The following is a 17,812-nucleotide window of genomic DNA, read 5'->3' as shown; positions in this document are numbered from 1 at the left end:
TATTCACACCCCTTGACTGTTTACACATTTTGTTAAAATGAAGAAAAAAAATATTAGAATGTATTTATTTGTAAAACAACAACAACAAAAACCGTCAGCGATCTCCACAAAGTACTCCGTAATGTAAAAGTGGAAGAAAAATTAAAACCTTTGTAAAGAAAAATATGGCTAAAAAACACTATCATTGATTAGATAAGTATTCAACCCCCTGAGTCAATAAATGTATTTTCAAGTCTTACCATAGATTTTCAAGTTGATATAAGTCAAAACTGTAACTAGGCTACTCTGGAACATTCAATGTCGTCTTGGTAAGCAACTGCAGTGTATATTTGGCCACGTGGTTATTGTTTTGCTAAAAGGTGAATTTGTCTGTTGGAAAGCAGACTGAACCAGGTTTTTCTCTAGGATTTTGCCTGCGCTTAGCTCTATTCTGTGTCTTTTACCATAAACTCCCTAGTCCTTGTCGATGACAAGCATACGCATAACATGATGCAGCCAACACCATGCTTGAAAATAGGAAGAGTGGTACTCCGTAACATGTTGTTGGATTTGTCCCAAACATAACGCTTTGTATTCAGGACAAACTTAATTTCTTTGCCACTTTTTTTTGTAGTTTTACTTGAGTGCCTTATTGCAAACCGGGTGCAATATTTGTGTTCTGTACAGGCTTCCTCCTTCACTCTGTCAATTAGGTTAGTATTGTGGAGTAACTAAAATGTTGTTGATCCATCCTCCGTTTTCTCCTTTCCCAGCCATTAAACTCCAACTGTTTTAGTCCTCATTGGCCTTATGGTGAAATCCCTGAGCGGTTTCTTTCCTCTCCGGCAACTGAGTTAAGGACACCTGTATCTTTGTAGTGACTGGGTGTATGAATACACCATCCAAAGTGTAATTAATAACTTCACCATGCTCAAAGGGATCTTCAATATCTGCTTTTTTATGTTTTACCCTTTTACCAATAGGTGCCCTTTGCGAGACATTGGTAAACCTCCCTGGTCTTTGTGGTTGAATCTGTGTTTGAAATTCACTGCTCAACTAAGGGACCTTACAGATCATTGAATGTGTGGGGTACAGAGATGAGGAAGTAATTAAAAAATAATGTTAAACGCTATTGCAGGTAGTGAGTCCAAGCAACGTATTATGTGACTTGTTAAGCACATTTTTATTCCTGAACTTATTTAGGCTTCCAATGACAAAGGGGTTGAATACTTATTGACTGATGACCTTTACGCTTTTGATTTTTAATTCATTAAAAAATAACCCTAATTCCACTTTGACATTACGGGGTATTGTGTGTGTGTGTGTGTGTGTGTGTGTGTGTGTAGGCCAGTGACAATCTCAATTTAATCAATTTTAAATTCACTCTAACTAGGAGTTGGAACCAAAATTATTTTCGAATTTCGTTCTGAACGGAAGCATTTTTTTCCCGTTCCGTCCAGCAAAACAAACTTCAGAACCGTTAAAAAAAATGTTCCTTTTTAAACCTCTGACATTACTTCACCAATGGATAGAGCTTGCCCACTCCTTAGCAAGCTGCTATGTACGTGTTGGACGGACAAGTCTAGTGTAGGGTTGGACATACGACTGAAATTTTGCGGGTGAGGAGAAGGCTGGGCATGAAGTGCTGGGCATCTTGCTATGACATGCATTATCTGTGTTAGGCCTACAGTTATACCAACAGAGGAGTTGCTTTTATGGAGGAACTTTTAATGTTTTTAAACGTCAAAGAGTTTGCTTAGAGTTTGACCAGAGCTAGCCCTTGACCATGACTCTGTTACATTACACATAATGCTGACTAAGTTTAGGAGCTAGATTTAAATATGAACTTGTCTTGTGTTTTTGTACTTAGAAAAAAAACAATAAGTCATGAACACAAAATAATGTTAACTGGTTACCATGCTTTAAAAAAAACTTTTGGTTATTTTTGCTGAACCGGTTCCAACCCCTGCCTGTAACACTACAACATGTGGAAAAAGTCAAGGGGTGTGAATACTTTCTGAAGGCACTTTTAAATGTGATCTATACAAATGTTAGCAGATTAGAAATGATGTTTTAGCCAAATATATATGTTTTGTTTTCTTGCAGTCAACTTTCAGTCTACAAAGTATCTGTAAGTATTTTCCGGTCCTCAGACCATCCTCTTCAGAAAAAGTTGTCCCGCGGCTGAATCTAGTTGATGATGCCTGCTGTCGGCTAATTCATTTGGGACTAATTCACCTCTTAAGGAAGTGGAAATTAAAAAAACATTTGCTATATTAATAAATAAATATAATATGGCTGCTAGTTAGCTGTGTAATTGATTTAATATAACAGTAAATTAATTGTCCCAACAACAAAACACAGCCTACCCAGTGACTTATATAGGCCTACCGGTATGCACTGACTCACAAAACACTGCAGAATGCACTCGCGCATGCGTATCTTAAAACCGTAAAGAAACGTTAGTTTTAAAACGGTGCCAATCACTCGATATTGAGAAATACATCTTATACCTACAGCAAGCTGGGATCCTCTATCCAACAAACATTGTGCTTTCAAAACAATTTTACCGTTTGAAATGTTGCGCAATCAGAACACATTTTTCTCTCCCTCTAGAGCGCACAGGAGGGAGAGGGAGTGAGAGTGGCTCGCTCATCACAGCAGCCGCCAGCGAAACAGGTACAGGGGCAGATCAGACACGTTCATTGTAGGAATCAGGATAACTCTGTTTGAAAAATAGGGAGTTTTGAATGAGATGCTCGCATAGCCAAGTCAATGGGACTTAAAATGCAACTAAATGGTTGCACTCTGGAGCCTTAACACACACACATACTCACCTTTTACCATATACTCAGGCCCACCAGTCCCAGGTCTCCCAGTAGACGTGTTACCCAGCGCCAGCAGCCCAGGTGGGATGGCATCCGGTTACTTCTTACACTGCCTGGCTCTCTGCTCCATTTCCTCCAGTCATCAGCCATTATTGCTCTCCCAGTTCTATAATACAGTCTTCCCTAGTTAGCCTTCATCAAACAGGGGTGACATTTCAGCTGGCTGACCTTAGCACCCCCTGGAAACGGTTGGAATTCCTTGTGTGTGACACTGAGATGAGAGGGTGTAGCAGTCGAATCACAATGTGTGTGTGTGTTCCGGACACCTCCAGAAACCCCTCAGAACCCAGAGCTCAGATATCCCCCTACCTCGGGTCTGTTTGGCCCATACAGAAGAGGGAGTGAATGGCTGGAAGGTCAATGTGAATGGCTGGAAGGTCTGGCAGATCCACTGGGATGATAGAGGTCTCACTGGGAATCTACCACGGCTCTGATTCCCCTCCTGGGTTGTAGATGCAGTGAGATGCCTCTGGCTGAGACAGACTTTTTTTTTTACCTTGCACCGTTTCTCCAAAGGTTTGATGGTCCTCCTGTTTATTGTTTTCTGCATGTTCAGTCTTGCAGTGTTTGTGTGGCCACTGGGTGCTGCTGCAGTGAGACTGCATTTACTCTTGGTCATAGCCAATGAGCCCAAGCCAAGCACCTCTATCCCTGCTCTTCCTAAGACCGGTAATGATAGTGAGATGTTATCAGGCTTTTTAAATGGATCTCTAATGACCTGTATGTTCACTGTCAAAGAACACAAACACACTATTTTACACTCACTTTGTAGTGAATGCAGTTAAGTGAATTGACATTCTATGTCATGACCTCTAACCTCTCCCCACAGTGACTAGTGAACTAGTGATGCTGTCTCTGGACCTGGTGAAGAGTCGTCTGTCCGTCATGTCCATTGAGATGAGGAAGAACTTCATCCAAGTCATCCTCACGTCGCTCATCGAGAAGTCGCCTGACGCCAAGATCCTCCGCGCCATCGTCAAGATCGTGGAGGAGTGGGTTAAGAACAACTCCCCCATGGCAGCAAACCAGGTGAGAGGACCATTTTTCATAATGTTTCCCTGTTGGCCGTTTAGCAAACACTGAAAACCCAGGACATGCACTGCTAATGATCTGTGTAAGAACAACTAGCCAGCAAAGCAATCTGGGAACCAGGAAACACATCTACATAGGTGTCTTTGCTCTGAGTCCAGCAGAGACAATGAGGGGGGAGCTAAAGATAAATGAACTGAATCAATCTGCTCTCTCTCTCTCTCTCTCGCTTCCATCCACAGATGCCCAATCTTCGTGAGAAGTCCATTCTGCTGGTAAAGATGATGACCTATATAGAGAAGCGTTTCCCTGATGACCTTGAGTTAAACGCCCAATTTCTGGACCTCGTTAATTACGTTTACAGGTAATTACCCCCATTAATCACCTGGATGAGTATGCACGGCAAACATACTCGGCGCCGCTACGCTATTTCACCCATCGATTGGGGGGGGGGGGCAGGAGAGAGTCGGGTGCAGAGAGAGGAGTATGCCAGGTCACCGCCACAAACCATTCATCCATTGAGCAGGAGGGACAGAGGTTGGGGATAGGGTAGACAGAATGATGGGGGTTGGATTTGAGGGTCTTCCAGTGACAGGACACATGGTGTGAGGGAAGGGTGGCAGAGGGGTGAGGCAGCCAAGCGAAAGGCGACTGACTCCTCAGCCCACTGCTATTCAGCCTGGCTCGGCCTCTAACCACAAATACCACGCCCCGTTCCTCTCCTCCAGTCATCAAGACTGCCCCATCCCTTTTCCCATTCTGCCTGTCCACAGACGATCTGCTCTGTAAGTCACGTAACTTTGAACAAGCTGTAAAACTATGATTGACGCATCACCGTCCACATAGCATCTGCTCCACGACGACATCTCTGAATAAGTAGATGGTTTAGTAGCTTCAGTATAATACACTCACTGCTGAGACATTACTCTTCCTCTCTTTTAAATACTCTAGAGGCCCATTCACCAGGGCTGTGGAATGATCTATAAATGATTGCATAGCTTATTACACAGCATTTAATGTGGGATGTTAACCGTTTTACTATTCCGCTAGGATTATCATTAAAGATAAGGTGATCCGTTTTTAAACATTAAGTTAAAGTAACTGTCTGCATCCTACGCTGTTTTACTTCAATGACCTTCATTGCTTCTACACTCATTGCCATGATGCTTTTAGCTCCTTTTGTACCTTAATTGTTATGAAGGAGCTTGCTCTGAAATGCATTAGCATTAATAACTGTTAAAGTAAAATAAAATTGCAGTTGTAAACCATTTTCAATTAGATATAAAGAATGGTTACATAGATGCATTTCGACCCTCTTTGTCCAATCAGGGACGAGAGTCTCTCAGGAAGTGACATCACGTCGAAGTTGGAGCCAGCCTTTCTGTCGGGTCTGCGTTGCGCCCAGCCTCTGATCAGGGCTAAGTTCTTTGAGGTGTTTGACCTCTCCATGAAGAGACGTGTCTACGAGAGGCTACTCTACATCTGCTGCTCTCAGAACTGGGAGGCCATGAGCAGCCACTTCTGGATCAAACAATGCATAGAGGTAAGGAGATGTACTGGGACGAGGGGTCGAGTCATGACTGTTTTGATGTCAGTTGAGACATTTGAGAGCTTGGGACTATACGGTTACCTGCATTTTTGTCAATGTAGTTGACAGCCTTGTTCTCTGTTTTCAGTGTACTCTAAATATCCCCAATTCATGTTAAGTTCAAAAGAACACAAGATAAAAATTGAAACCAATGAGGGTTCGCAACTTTAAAGCCAATTATCTCCATTTTCTTTTTACAGGTAGAACCTTATTGTCCCAAGCTCTCCATGTTTCTGAATACTCCAGTTAGGACTAAGTCCTTTGAAGAGGTTTCTGATTTGAGCTTTGAAATATAACTATGTCCTGCCTGTTTTAGCACAAATAATTATTGTATACAGTGGTATGTGATGTAGCTTGTCCATAATGTCTCTACAGACGGCCTTTTTTGTGAAGTGTCTCCATAATGCTTCAGACCCCCTAGAAACTGTTAACCTGAATTTCTGTGATCTTTTTTTCTGTGTCACTTTCTCTCTGTTAGCTGCTGCTGGCTGTGTGTGAGCGTAACAGCATCATCGGGACCAGCTGCCAGGGCTCCATGCTCCCATCCATCACAAACGTCATCAATCTGGCCGACAGCCACGACCGTGCCGCCTTCGCCATGGCAACCCACATCAAGCAAGAGCCCAGAGAGAGGGAGAACAGCGAGACCAAGGAGGAGGTGAGGATGCCGCGCAACAGGAGTCTGAGGGTCACACGGACACACTCACTAAGAGATGTGTTGACACACACACACAAAGACCCATTATCCCATTGTGTGTTTGTTATTGGGGAGGAATAACATCTCTAGTTTTCCCTCTTTGTTGACCTGTATTTCCCGCTGCAGCAAACTGTTTCCCCCACAGATTTGATGCAGTATTCATAGCAGTATTTCTATAACAGTCAATATTTTCTGTTTACCTTTCCTCCCCATCTCATAATGATCATCTCTCCAAGGGGAAAGACTAAGTGCTTTTGCATATATTCCAACAAATGACTAAATGCATCCCCCACCTCTTCTGTTCTTCCTTTCCTCAATCTTCTTCTACTCTCTCCCCCTCTCTCTCCTCCAGGATGTGGAGATCGACATAGAGCTAGCCCCAGGGGACCAGACAGCCATCCCCAAGAACAAGGAGCAGGCAGAGAAAGACACAGGCAACCAGCTGCACATGCTCACCAACCGCCACGACAAGTTCCTCGATTCCCTTAGAGAGGTCAAGGTGAGTTATGACACCAACATTTGCCCTTTTAGTTAAAATCAACCCTCCCTGCCCTCACTGTCAAGTTCATGCTTTTAGCAAAAAAGACTTTGGCTTTGAGCACACATTCTACATTTGATCGATTATATGGATGAACCTTAAGGAACAAGATTTGGAAGGTGATAAGTTGACCCCTGAACCTTTATCTTGATGGTTGTTCCACAGGAAAGTAGCCACAAAATCCTGTGGTATTTCCTGCACAACCTTTAATGTGGGATTTTTGCTGAATGATTCCTGTAGGGCTGTTTTGTAAGAGTGAGATGTTAACCCCTTATTGTAATTTTGTCTGATGCTGACCTGTGTTGTCATTGTGTCTGTGTCAGACGGGGGCGCTGCTGAACGCCCTGGTCCAGCTGTGTCACATCTCCACCCCCTTGGCTGAGAAGACCTGGGTACAGTTGTTCCCTCGACTGTGGAAGATCCTCTCTGACCGACAGCAACACGTAAGCACTGCCAGGTCAATGTGCATTAACATGTCTTGTACTTCCAGGTCATAAGTTTGGCACTAGATGGCCAGGCTACAATGGACTGTAAATTCAATGTGCTCACAACTGGATTGGGGCCTGTTCAAAAGGGGGCAACATTTAGAAATAGATGAACTATTGTAATAGTAATTATTTTCCAATGTCTATTCATGGTGTTTCTATATGCAATGTTTCTATATGCAATGTTGATATGAGCTATTTATACCTTCTGTGCAAGTTTACAGGTCAAAACCCTGGTTGTCATGCCGTGATAGAGGTCAAAGGCTATGGCGTGACTCATTGTCTGTCATCATTATTTACCTGGACAGGGCCGACATGGGTCACAGGCTCTGGTCTGACCTGACTGGTCAGCCCCACACTCTGAGACACACAGATACTGAGATGTGCGCTCTCTCTAAGACAAACACACACGTTGGTTAGCAGACAGTCAGCCTGACCTTGGCTCTGCCATTTCTTCCTTAAAACATGCAATTTCCTCTTAATGAGGAACCATTCATTTATGCAGAATATGTAAGAAGAAATAACATACTGAGTTTAATGAACCAGATGCCGCCAGTATTAAGAGGCTCATTTAAGGGCTCCTGATTTGAAGTGATTTGAGCTATTAACTTTCTGAGACGCATTGGAAATAGAACTAGACGTCTTAATGATGTTTGTCACTCACAGACGGACATGGATGAAGACTTAAATAGGATGCATATTTAGGCTGATGATTATCTGGTTCTAAATATCTTCATGTGGTTTTAGGGTACTGACTGCTGGAGGAAAAATCTATTCAAAGCATTTAAATAGTGATTATTTTTGCTGAAGCTGTCTCTTAGATGATTATTCTGTGGTTGCTAGTGTGGTGGCGTCCAATTAGTTCTAGCTTGTTTTCAGTGGTGCATAATATTGCATGCTTTTGGCCATATAATGTGTTTCTATCTGTCCTCTTAACCTTGACTCTCCTTCCCCTCCTTTCCTCTCCCCAACCAACCTCCCACGTCACCTCCCTCCCAGGCCCTGTCAGGTGAGATGAGTCCTTTCCTGTGCAGTGGGAGCCACCAGGCTCAGAGGGACTGCCAGCCCAGTGCCCTCAACTGCTTCGTGGAGGCAATGTCCCAGTGTGTGCCCCCTATCCCCATCAGGCCCTGTGTGTTGAAGTACCTGGGGAAGACTCACAATCTGTGGCTGCGCTCCACTCTGATGCTGGAACAGCAGGCCTTTGAGAAGGGCCTCAGCCTTCACAGTAAGCCCAAACAGAGCACCAACGAGTTCTACGAACAGGAGAGCATCACTCCACCACAACAGGTACGGGTTTACAGACGTCATCGTGTTCACTTTCAGTTCTATTAAATGAGTACATTGTTAGCTTGGTAACTTTTTTTCTTCATTCATTGCCTTTGTGTACTGTCCATTCATTAAATGGGTATGGCTACTTGACAGGCACTGCATCCTGACTAGGGATGTAACGATTCATTGATACGAATTGGAATCCAGTTCAAATGTTTAAGATGCAAGTGCTTCGGTCCACAAAACTCCAAACCGATTCAAATGTAGCATGAACCGGTTCACTTGTAAGACGACTTGTGCAATAGTCAATCAGGCTTTATGAGTTGGAAGACAACCCACCGGTGCCCACTGTCCAGTAAACTCTAGTTGTACATACTAGAAAGCACAGCTTTCAGTATATCGTTGAAGCTTATAGGGAAACTGACACGATCAGGACTACTTAAAAAAAAATTGTTTTTTAAACTCTAAAATCAAGTCTCCATTTTATGGGTAGAATGTGTGTTAATCAAATTGCTACAATTTAGGCGATTTTAAAATTGAATTTCAACAGTATCCCCCTTTAAACATGTCATCGTTCCGAACTGAACTTTACCTGCGGTGATCTTTGTGGCATAACAATGCACGTGATTGACTGGAAATTATACCTACAGTAACATTGTTTCTTTTGATTGATTTAAACCTTCAGTGACATTATACTGGAAATAACATTAGATTGATTTAAACCTGCACTGACGTTATACTGGAAATAACATTAGATTGATTTAAATCTGCAGTGACGTTATACTGGAAATAACATTAGATTGATTTAAACCTGCACTGACGTTATACTGGAAATAACAATAGATTGATTTAAACCTGCACTGACGTTATACTGGAAATAACATTAGATTGATTTTAAATCTGCAGTGACGTTATACTGGAAATAACATTAGATTGATTTAAATCTGCAGTGACGTTATACTGGAAATAACATTAGATTGATTGATATTTGCCCACCATTTTAGTGGGGGAGGAACAAAATTGACTTGAAATGTGCACATTCTCTTCAAGAACATGCATTTACATTTTTGTAGCTTTATGTTATGACAACCATGTCGGTTTAACTTGAAGATTAGGGTTCGACGTACCTCTGTCATTTTATATCATGATAGTAGAAACTGTCAACCATACCCAACAGTCATAACAGACACTTGCTCAACTTTCGATTCTATTTTTATTCCATCAAGCTTCTATTTTTATTACCTTTTTTTGTTCTATTATTGTTGCATGTCGAGAGGTGAACCTGCGAGTAAAGCATTTCATTGTACTATGTACAGCGAGTATCCTGTGCATATGATAAATCCATTTGACTTGACACAGCTCCGACTGATCCTGCTCAGAGAGGCCCAGCTCCATGAGCAGCACATTTCCATTTAGACTGGAAAATGAATGTCTTCATGCAATAACTGTTAGTGCATTGAATCTAATTGTTTCGCATCGATTTATTCCTCTTATCAATCCGATTCAAACTACAATAAAATATAGTTCCTTTATGGTGGCCCATGTATCTAGATGTGTATGGAATAGTCTTTGAAAGGGAAGATGTACACCCTTGATCCCAACTCTGTGTGGTCCTATAGGAGATCTTGGACTCCCTGGCAGAGCTGTACTCTCTACTGCAGGAGGAGGACATGTGGGCGGGGCTGTGGCAGAAACGCTGCAAGTTCCCAGAGACCTCCACGGCTATTGCCTACGAGCAGCACGGCTTCTTCGAACAGGTGAGGTCTTGTTGATTGATGCACTGGCAAATTTGATAATGTTGTAAACATTGTACAATTTCGACTACAAAGCCTACAGCTGGGTAGGTAGCCTTGGCTTGTGCGAGCTGGAACAGCTCATGGGAGCAAAAGCCTATCTCCTGTTTCTGTAGCATGAGGCAGCGTGATTTACAACACCCCCTGGACAGGGCGCTAGTCTATCGCAAGGCCTTGCCCCCAATCTATCTCCTTAATGCCGAGTCCAAGGCAGAGATGCACCAGGTCCCATTTTTACAGTATTTGGTATGACTCTGCCGGGGATCCAACTTCCAATCTTAGGGCGGACACTCAATCCACAAGGCCACTGAGTTGGCCACAGCTGGGTAGTACTGACTATTTACTATGTTACCTTCAACAGGCCCAGGAGAGCTATGAGAAGGCCATGGAAAAAGCCAGGAAGGAACACGAGAGGAGCAACGCCTCTCCTGCCATCTTACCGGAGTACCAACTCTGGGAGGACCACTGGATACGGTAAATAACTGATGTATTTACTGGTCTAGTTGTTAATCCCTGGTAGGTGTAATAACTGCATAATTACTGTCAGAACTATACAGTTGCTATATAATATTTGTATTTGCCATGTAATTAATGGTGTATAAAGTAACTACATGTTCCTTCCATGACATTATCAACACCTCTTTCCATGGGACTAACCAGGTGAATCCAGGTGAAAGCTATGATCCCTTATTGATGGCACTTATTAAATCCACTTCAATCAGTGTAGATGAATGGGAGGATTTTTAAGCCTTGAGCCATGAATTGTGTGTGTGTGTGTGCCATTCAGAGGGTGAACTGGCAAGACAAAATATTTAGGAGCCTTTGAACAGGGTATGGTAGTAGGTGCCAGGATTACCGGTTTGAATGTGTCAAGAACTGCAACGCTGTTAGGTTTTTCCATGCTCAACAGTTTCCCTCGTGTATCAAGAATGGTCCACCATCCTAAAGACATCCAGCCAACCGATACACATGTGGGAAGCATTGGAGTCAACATGGGCCAGTATCCCTGTGGAACACTTTCAACACCTTGTAGAGTCCATTCCCTGATGAATTGAGGCTGTTCTGAGGGCGAAAAGGGGGAGTGCAACTCAATATTAGGAAGGTGTTCCTTATGTTTTGTACACTCAGTGTATATTATTCAAATGTTATTTGTCACATGTGCCAAATACATCCGGTGTATACCTTACAGTGAAATGCTTACTTACAAGCCCTTAACAAACAATGCTTTAAGAAGTTATTATGAAAAATAACAAATAATTAAACAGCAGCAGTAAAATAAGTGAGTCTATATACAGGGGGTACCGGTGTGGGGGAACCGGTTAGTTGAGGTAATATGTTCATGTAGGTAGAGTTGGTAGTTAGTGACAATGCATAGATTATCAGCAGTGTAAAAGAGGGGTCTGGGCAGTCCTTTGATTAGCTGTTCAGGAGTCTTATGGCTTGGGGGTAGAAGCTGTTAAGAAGCCTTTTGGACCTCGTCTTGGCGCTCCGGTACCGCTTGCTGTGCGATAGCAGAGAGAACAGTCTATGACTAGGGTGGCTAGAGTCGTTGACAATTTTTAGGGCCTTCCTCTGACACCGCCTGGTATAGAGACCCTGGATGGCAGGAAGCTTAAGGCTGTACTGGGCCGTACGCACTACCCTCTGTAGTGCCTTGCGGTTGGTAGGCCGAGCAGCTGCCATACTAGGCAGTGATTCAACCAGGATCTTCTCGATGGTGCAGCTGTGGAACCTTTTTAGGGTCTGAGGACCCATGCCAAATCTTTTCAGTCTCCTGAGGGGGAATAGGTTTTGTCAAGCCCTCTTCACGACTGTCTTAGTGTGTTTGGGCCATGATAGTTTGTTGGTGATGTGGACACCAAGGAACTTGACGCTCTCAACCTGTTCCACTACAGCCCCGTCGATGAGAACTGGTATTCGTCTTGATATCAACTCTCCTCCCTGTTTCTGCAGCTGTTCTAAAGAGTTGAACCAGTGGGAGCCTCTGACAGAGTACGGCCAGTCGAAAGGCAACAGCAACCCCTACCTGGTACTGGAGTGTGCCTGGAGAGTCTCCAACTGGGGCGCCATGAAGGAAGCGCTGGTACAGGTAGGGGATGCCCAACACACACACGCTGACACGGCTATACACAGACCACACAAGCGCAGACAGACAGACAGACAGACAGACAGACAGACAGACAGACAGACAGACAGACAGACAGACAGACAGACAGACAGACAGACAGACACACGCACTCGGCTGAGGTCTGGTTCCCAGCTCCAGAACTCTCGTAAAGCTGTGGAAATGTAGTTTGGCAGTCGTTAGGAAGGTTAATTTATCAGCCTCGTGTTTTCTAAAGCAGAGTAGAGGAGGGAACGTGATAGTAGCTGACACATAACAAATACTCCTGCCTTGCTTTCCGCTCAAGGAGATTTTGAAACGAGCCACTGTCCTGAGGTGACATCTCATTAAACTGTCCAGCAAAACCTTTTAACTAGCAGCCTCTTACATTCAGTCTCTCTCTTTCTCGGTCTCTTGGCATGGGAAACATATGTTTACATTGCCAAAGCAAATGGAATAGACAACAAACAAAGGAACATTTTGTAAACATTACGCAATTTTTAAAAGAATAGACATTTCAAATGTAGAGTGTTGTAACAATGCACGTTTTTGAAGTTTTAAAGGAAAATAAATATGGTTTGTAATTACAATGTTTGTGCTCCACTGGTTGCTCCCCTCTCTCTCTCTCTCTCTCTCTCTCTCGTTCCTCCATGGTTTTGCATAGATCTAATATTTACGTGTCTGTGTGATTAATTGGCCCAAAATCTGTTGTGTGTTTTGTTACGTGGCGGTGGTAGAAGACAGAGTAGAGCAGGCTGCTGCTGTTGTGGTGAGGCTCTGTCTGTCTATCTGAATGGCCCAGCTTTCAATTAAACAGCCTCTGATAAGGCCACCACTGTCTACGGGAGATTCATCACCTATCCCTCGTCTGTGATAAGTGCACATTGAACGATCGCTGTAATTCTCTCCCCCATCAACACACACAGACCAAGACACACACACACCTAATAATGTTTCCCAGGTTTGACTGCGCAGAAGGCAGGCTCCCATTGGGCTTTTGTTAGTGTTGTGGTTAATGCACTCAGTGGTCTGATCAATATAGTCTCTGCTCACCTCCGTGTCAGGCTGATTATTCATTAACCACTCAGGCCTTTTAAAAATTATGAGGAGAATGAATCGAACAGCTGGTGTATTGTGTCCTGTTAGAGTGCTGCTTTGTGACAGTGGCATGAAGTAATTCACTTGAGATGCACACAAAGAATTGCAGTCCAAATAGGCTCACGTGTTACTTTCTCATATGCACCGAATGTGTGTGCGGGTGTGTAACCTGTCTCTAATCTGTAAGGTGGAGCTGAGTTGTCCTAAGGAGATGGCGTGGAAGGTGAACATGCACCGTGGTTACCTGGCTATCTGCCATCCAGAGGAGCAGCAGCTCAACTTCATAGAACGGCTGGTGGAGATGGCCTCCAGTCTGGCCATACGGGAGTGGAGGAGACTGCCTCACATCGTGTCCCACGTACACACACCACTACTTCAGGTAAGAGATGAGGGAGGCAGACACAAGCACCACCTGAATCTGTCTCAATTCTTAATCAAGATGAAATAAAAGTCTGGAACACATCTCTTTTGATCACTGTATTGCCAAATGAAGAGTCGATCAGTGATCCCAGCCAATTTACTGGGGAAAACACTGATAATCTGTTTTCTGGGAATGAAGAGGGGAAAACACTTCCCTGGAAGTGCAATAAAAACAAGAGGGAGGGAGATAATGGAGTGAGACAGACTGAGAAGGAGGAAAAGAAAGAGGAGTGAAATAAAATGGACGAAAGAGGAGAGGGAGTGAGAGGAAAAGAAAAATGGAGACAGAAAGTAGCGAGACCGAGGCAGTAACTTTAGACTGTCTGTAATTGCTTCCCCCTCATCAGATAGTGTTTGAATAAATACCTGTTACAAAATTACATTTGCATGATGAATGGCCACTCCAAAATGAAGGTTATAAATGTGCCATCAGCTGATATTAACAGATAATTGTGAGAATATTGTACTGCCCAATTTATTTTGTTTCTGGTGATTTGATTTGGTCGGTCCACAGACCGATTCAGGACATTTCTCTTTTGAAGGCAGCTATTTGAATTGCGTGGTGCTACATTCATTTGTCTGTGGTCCCATTCATTATAAAAGCAGGAAAACAACTTTTCTTTCCTGCTTAGTGAACTCAGCAGTCGTAAATCTTTATTTCAGTACCATACACTTAAAGCCCGGAGAGCCTCTAAAACAAAGGCTTTCTGCAGGTAAATAACTAGAATCAAACAGCATTCGGAATCAAGCCATCAAAATAAAGGACTTTCCAATGAATTTACACCAGCTATATTGATCGTTGGCTTTAGTATTAATCTTGATTGATGGGTTGATGAAAATGATTGATCGTCATTCGTGTGTAGATTCTAGCAGCTCAACAGCATTTCATATCCCGGTTTAGACTCTCTGTACTCACTAAAGATCCCATGGCACTTATTGTAGGGGTGTCCTGGCTAAATCCCCAGTCTGGCCTTCATACCATCATTCACCTAATCATCCCCAGCTTCCAATTGTCTCATTCATCCCCTCTTCCCTGTAACTATTCCCCAGGTCGTTGCTGTAAATGAGAATGTGTTCTCAGTCAACCTACCTGGTTAAATAGAACAAATAAATTAGACCCTTCAGAATGGAGACTCCATACATTTTAGTCTTTGTCTGAAAGAAGTGATTAGCCATTAAAGTAATATGATGTTCTGTCCCTGCCACCAGCCCTAGCCTTAATATGATGTTCTGTCCCTGCCACCAGCCCTAGCCTTAATATGATGTTCTGTCCCTGCCACCAGCCCTAGCCTTAATATGATGTTCTGTCACCAGCCCTAGCCTTAATGATGTTCTGTTCCTGTCACCAGCCCTAGCCTTAATGATGTTCTGTCCCTGCCACCAGCCCTAGCCTTAATATGATGTTCTGTCCCTGCCACCAGCCCTAGCCTTAATGATGTTCTGTCCCTGTCACCAGCCCTAGCCTTAATATGATGTTCTGTCCCTGCCACCAGCCCTAGCCTTAATATGATGTTCTGTCCCTGCCACCAGCCCTGGCCTTAATATGATTTTCTGCCACCAGCCCTAGCCTTAATGATGTTCTGTCCCTGTCACCAGCCCTAGCCTTAATGATGTTCTGTCCCTGCCACCAGCCCTAACCTTAATATGATGTTCTGTCCCTGTCACCAGCCCTAGCCTTAATGATGTTCTGTCCCTGCCACCAGCGCTAGCCTTAATATGATGTTCTGTCACCAGCCCTAGCCTTAATGATGTTCTGTCACCAGCCCTAGCCTTAATATGACGTTCTGTCCCTGCCACCAGCCCTAGCCTTAATGATGTTCTGTCACCAGCCCTAGCCTTAATATGACGTTCTGTCCCTGCCACCAGCCCTAGCCTTAATATGACGTTCTGTCCCTGCCACCAGCCCTAGCCTTAATATGATGTTCTGTCCCTGCCACCAGCGCTAGCCTTAATATGATGTTCTGTCACCAGCCCTAGCCTTAATGATGTTCTGTCCCTGCCACCAGCGCTAGCCTTAATATGATGTTCTGTCACCAGCCCTAGCCTTAATGATGTTCTGTCCCTGCCACCAGCCCTAGCCTTAATATGATGTTCTGTCACCAGCCCTAGCCTTAATGATGTTCTGTCCCTGCCACCAGCCCTAGCCTTAATGATGTTCTGTCCCTGCCACCAGCCCTAGCCTTAATGATGTCCTGTCCCTGTCACCAGCCCTAGCCTTAATATGATGTCCTGTCCCTGAAGGTAAATAGATGGATCAAAGTGGCTTTTCAACTATCAGGTGTTTGCTTCTCGGACCTCATTTCAGAGAAAGTTTTTCCAATAGTCATCATAAGCCTGTAATACAGTGGGCTAATGGCTTTGGAATTGGCCTGGACATCCTGCCTTTCTTACTGTCATAGAGAAAGAACAGAAACCCTGCCAAGTCTCATCCCTCCATCTTCTGTACCCCTCCTTCTCTTTCTCTGTTTACCCTGGCCCTCTGTCTCGCGCGCTCTCTCTGTCTCGCGCTCTCTTTCCAATTATTTCCTGTCACCACTGTTCTCCACACTCATTCTTTCTTCATCTCCTCCCCTTCTCTCTCTCCATTCCTCCATTCTCTCAAAACCCTTAAACTTTCCCACCCCTCTCCTCCCCAACCAGGCTGCCCAGCAGATCATCGAGCTCCAGGAGGCGGCCCAGATCAACGCTGGACTGCAGCCAGCTAACCTGGGCCGTAACACCAGCCTCCACGACATGAAAACTGTGGTGAAGACCTGGAGGAACAGGCTGCCCATCGTCTCTGACGACCTCTCCCACTGGAGCAGCATCTTCATGTGGCGGCAGCACCACTACCAGGGTAGGACTCACACCTATCGCTACTCACAATGGGGACGTCTCTAAAAGGCCATAGTGAGCTGAACCCCTCAGGCTCTCTACCATCCCAAATGTCAGCTCTCTAAATGACTTGTTTACTCTGCATGACACACACACACACACGCGAGGGGGAGAGACAGACAGACAGTGAGTGGGAAAGAGAGGTAGAGGGGGGGGAAAGCAATGCCAAGGGACTGCATGACAGCACAGACTAAGTTGGAGGGAGGGAAAGAGCTGGAGATAAGAAGAGATGAAACTCTGTGGCAAAGAGGGGGAGGAATGAGGAGTGGATATGAAAAGGACAAGAGGAAGGAAAGAACAGTACAAAAAACAAAGAGGGGAAAGATGGAACAAATTGGAGGTAGAAGATGAGGAGACATGGTAAATAAAGGGAGAGTTGAGTCAATTTAAAAATCTGGTCTCGTTGTTGTCTGTGTCTTCTACAACATGACACACGCTGTGGTGCCAGGCGTTGTCCTGCAGTGACTTTGAAACCATTCAGACTTAGCATCCTGAAAGATGTCTGTGGCAGCTTTAGTGCTGCTATGAAACTACTACAGCTATGATGACTGGTGTAACTACAAAACTCGAGAGAACATGAGACATCATTGTCTTTTAATATTCATCCTTAGTTATATTTCTAATGCTTTCATCCAAATGAACTTTGTTACATAGTCAAGCTCAATAATATGGAGCTCACTCTACTCTACACTGACTGGACTGTAGTGACATCTTGTTCTCTCCTCCTTCCTATCCCAGCCATCGTGACGGCGTATGAGACCAACACGCAGCACGACCCCAACACCAGCAATGCCATGCTGGGGGTCCACGCCTCCGCCTCTGCCATCATCCAATATGGCAAGATAGGACGCAAACAGGTACCATGCTCACTGTGTGATAAATCACTATCTGCCAAGATTACGTGTTCACCAGGGTTGGATTTATTTCAGTTGCCAAATCTGGAAATGAAAGATTAGATTAGAGCATTGAAAATAAAAATGTCCCATTCTTTTGAAGGTTTTCCAATTTATGAATTGAATTGTTTCCAACTCCTGTGTGGCTCAGTTG

General features: G+C 44.1%; 1 protein-coding gene across 1 annotated transcript in view; it reads left to right on the top strand.

Annotated features, from left to right (window-relative positions):
• trrap (transformation/transcription domain-associated protein) overlaps positions 1 to 17,812 on the top strand; it is a 78,337-nt gene that overhangs the window by 33,818 nt on the left and 26,707 nt on the right. The window contains 13 exon segments of the mRNA XM_065002508.1: positions 3,697 to 3,896; positions 4,139 to 4,260; positions 5,226 to 5,439; positions 5,963 to 6,142; positions 6,534 to 6,680; positions 7,043 to 7,162; positions 8,204 to 8,494; positions 10,096 to 10,233; positions 10,631 to 10,743; positions 12,223 to 12,358; positions 13,659 to 13,850; positions 16,532 to 16,727; positions 17,504 to 17,622. Of these exon segments, the coding sequence (XP_064858580.1) occupies positions 3,697 to 3,896; positions 4,139 to 4,260; positions 5,226 to 5,439; positions 5,963 to 6,142; positions 6,534 to 6,680; positions 7,043 to 7,162; positions 8,204 to 8,494; positions 10,096 to 10,233; positions 10,631 to 10,743; positions 12,223 to 12,358; positions 13,659 to 13,850; positions 16,532 to 16,727; positions 17,504 to 17,622 (2,168 nt within the window).

This window comes from Oncorhynchus nerka, linkage group LG16, assembly GCF_034236695.1.
Source record: "Oncorhynchus nerka isolate Pitt River linkage group LG16, Oner_Uvic_2.0, whole genome shotgun sequence".
NCBI lineage: Eukaryota > Metazoa > Chordata > Actinopteri > Salmoniformes > Salmonidae > Oncorhynchus > Oncorhynchus nerka.
The sequence above is the reverse complement of the archived record's forward strand: the minus strand, read 5'-3'. Positions and strand labels throughout refer to the sequence as shown.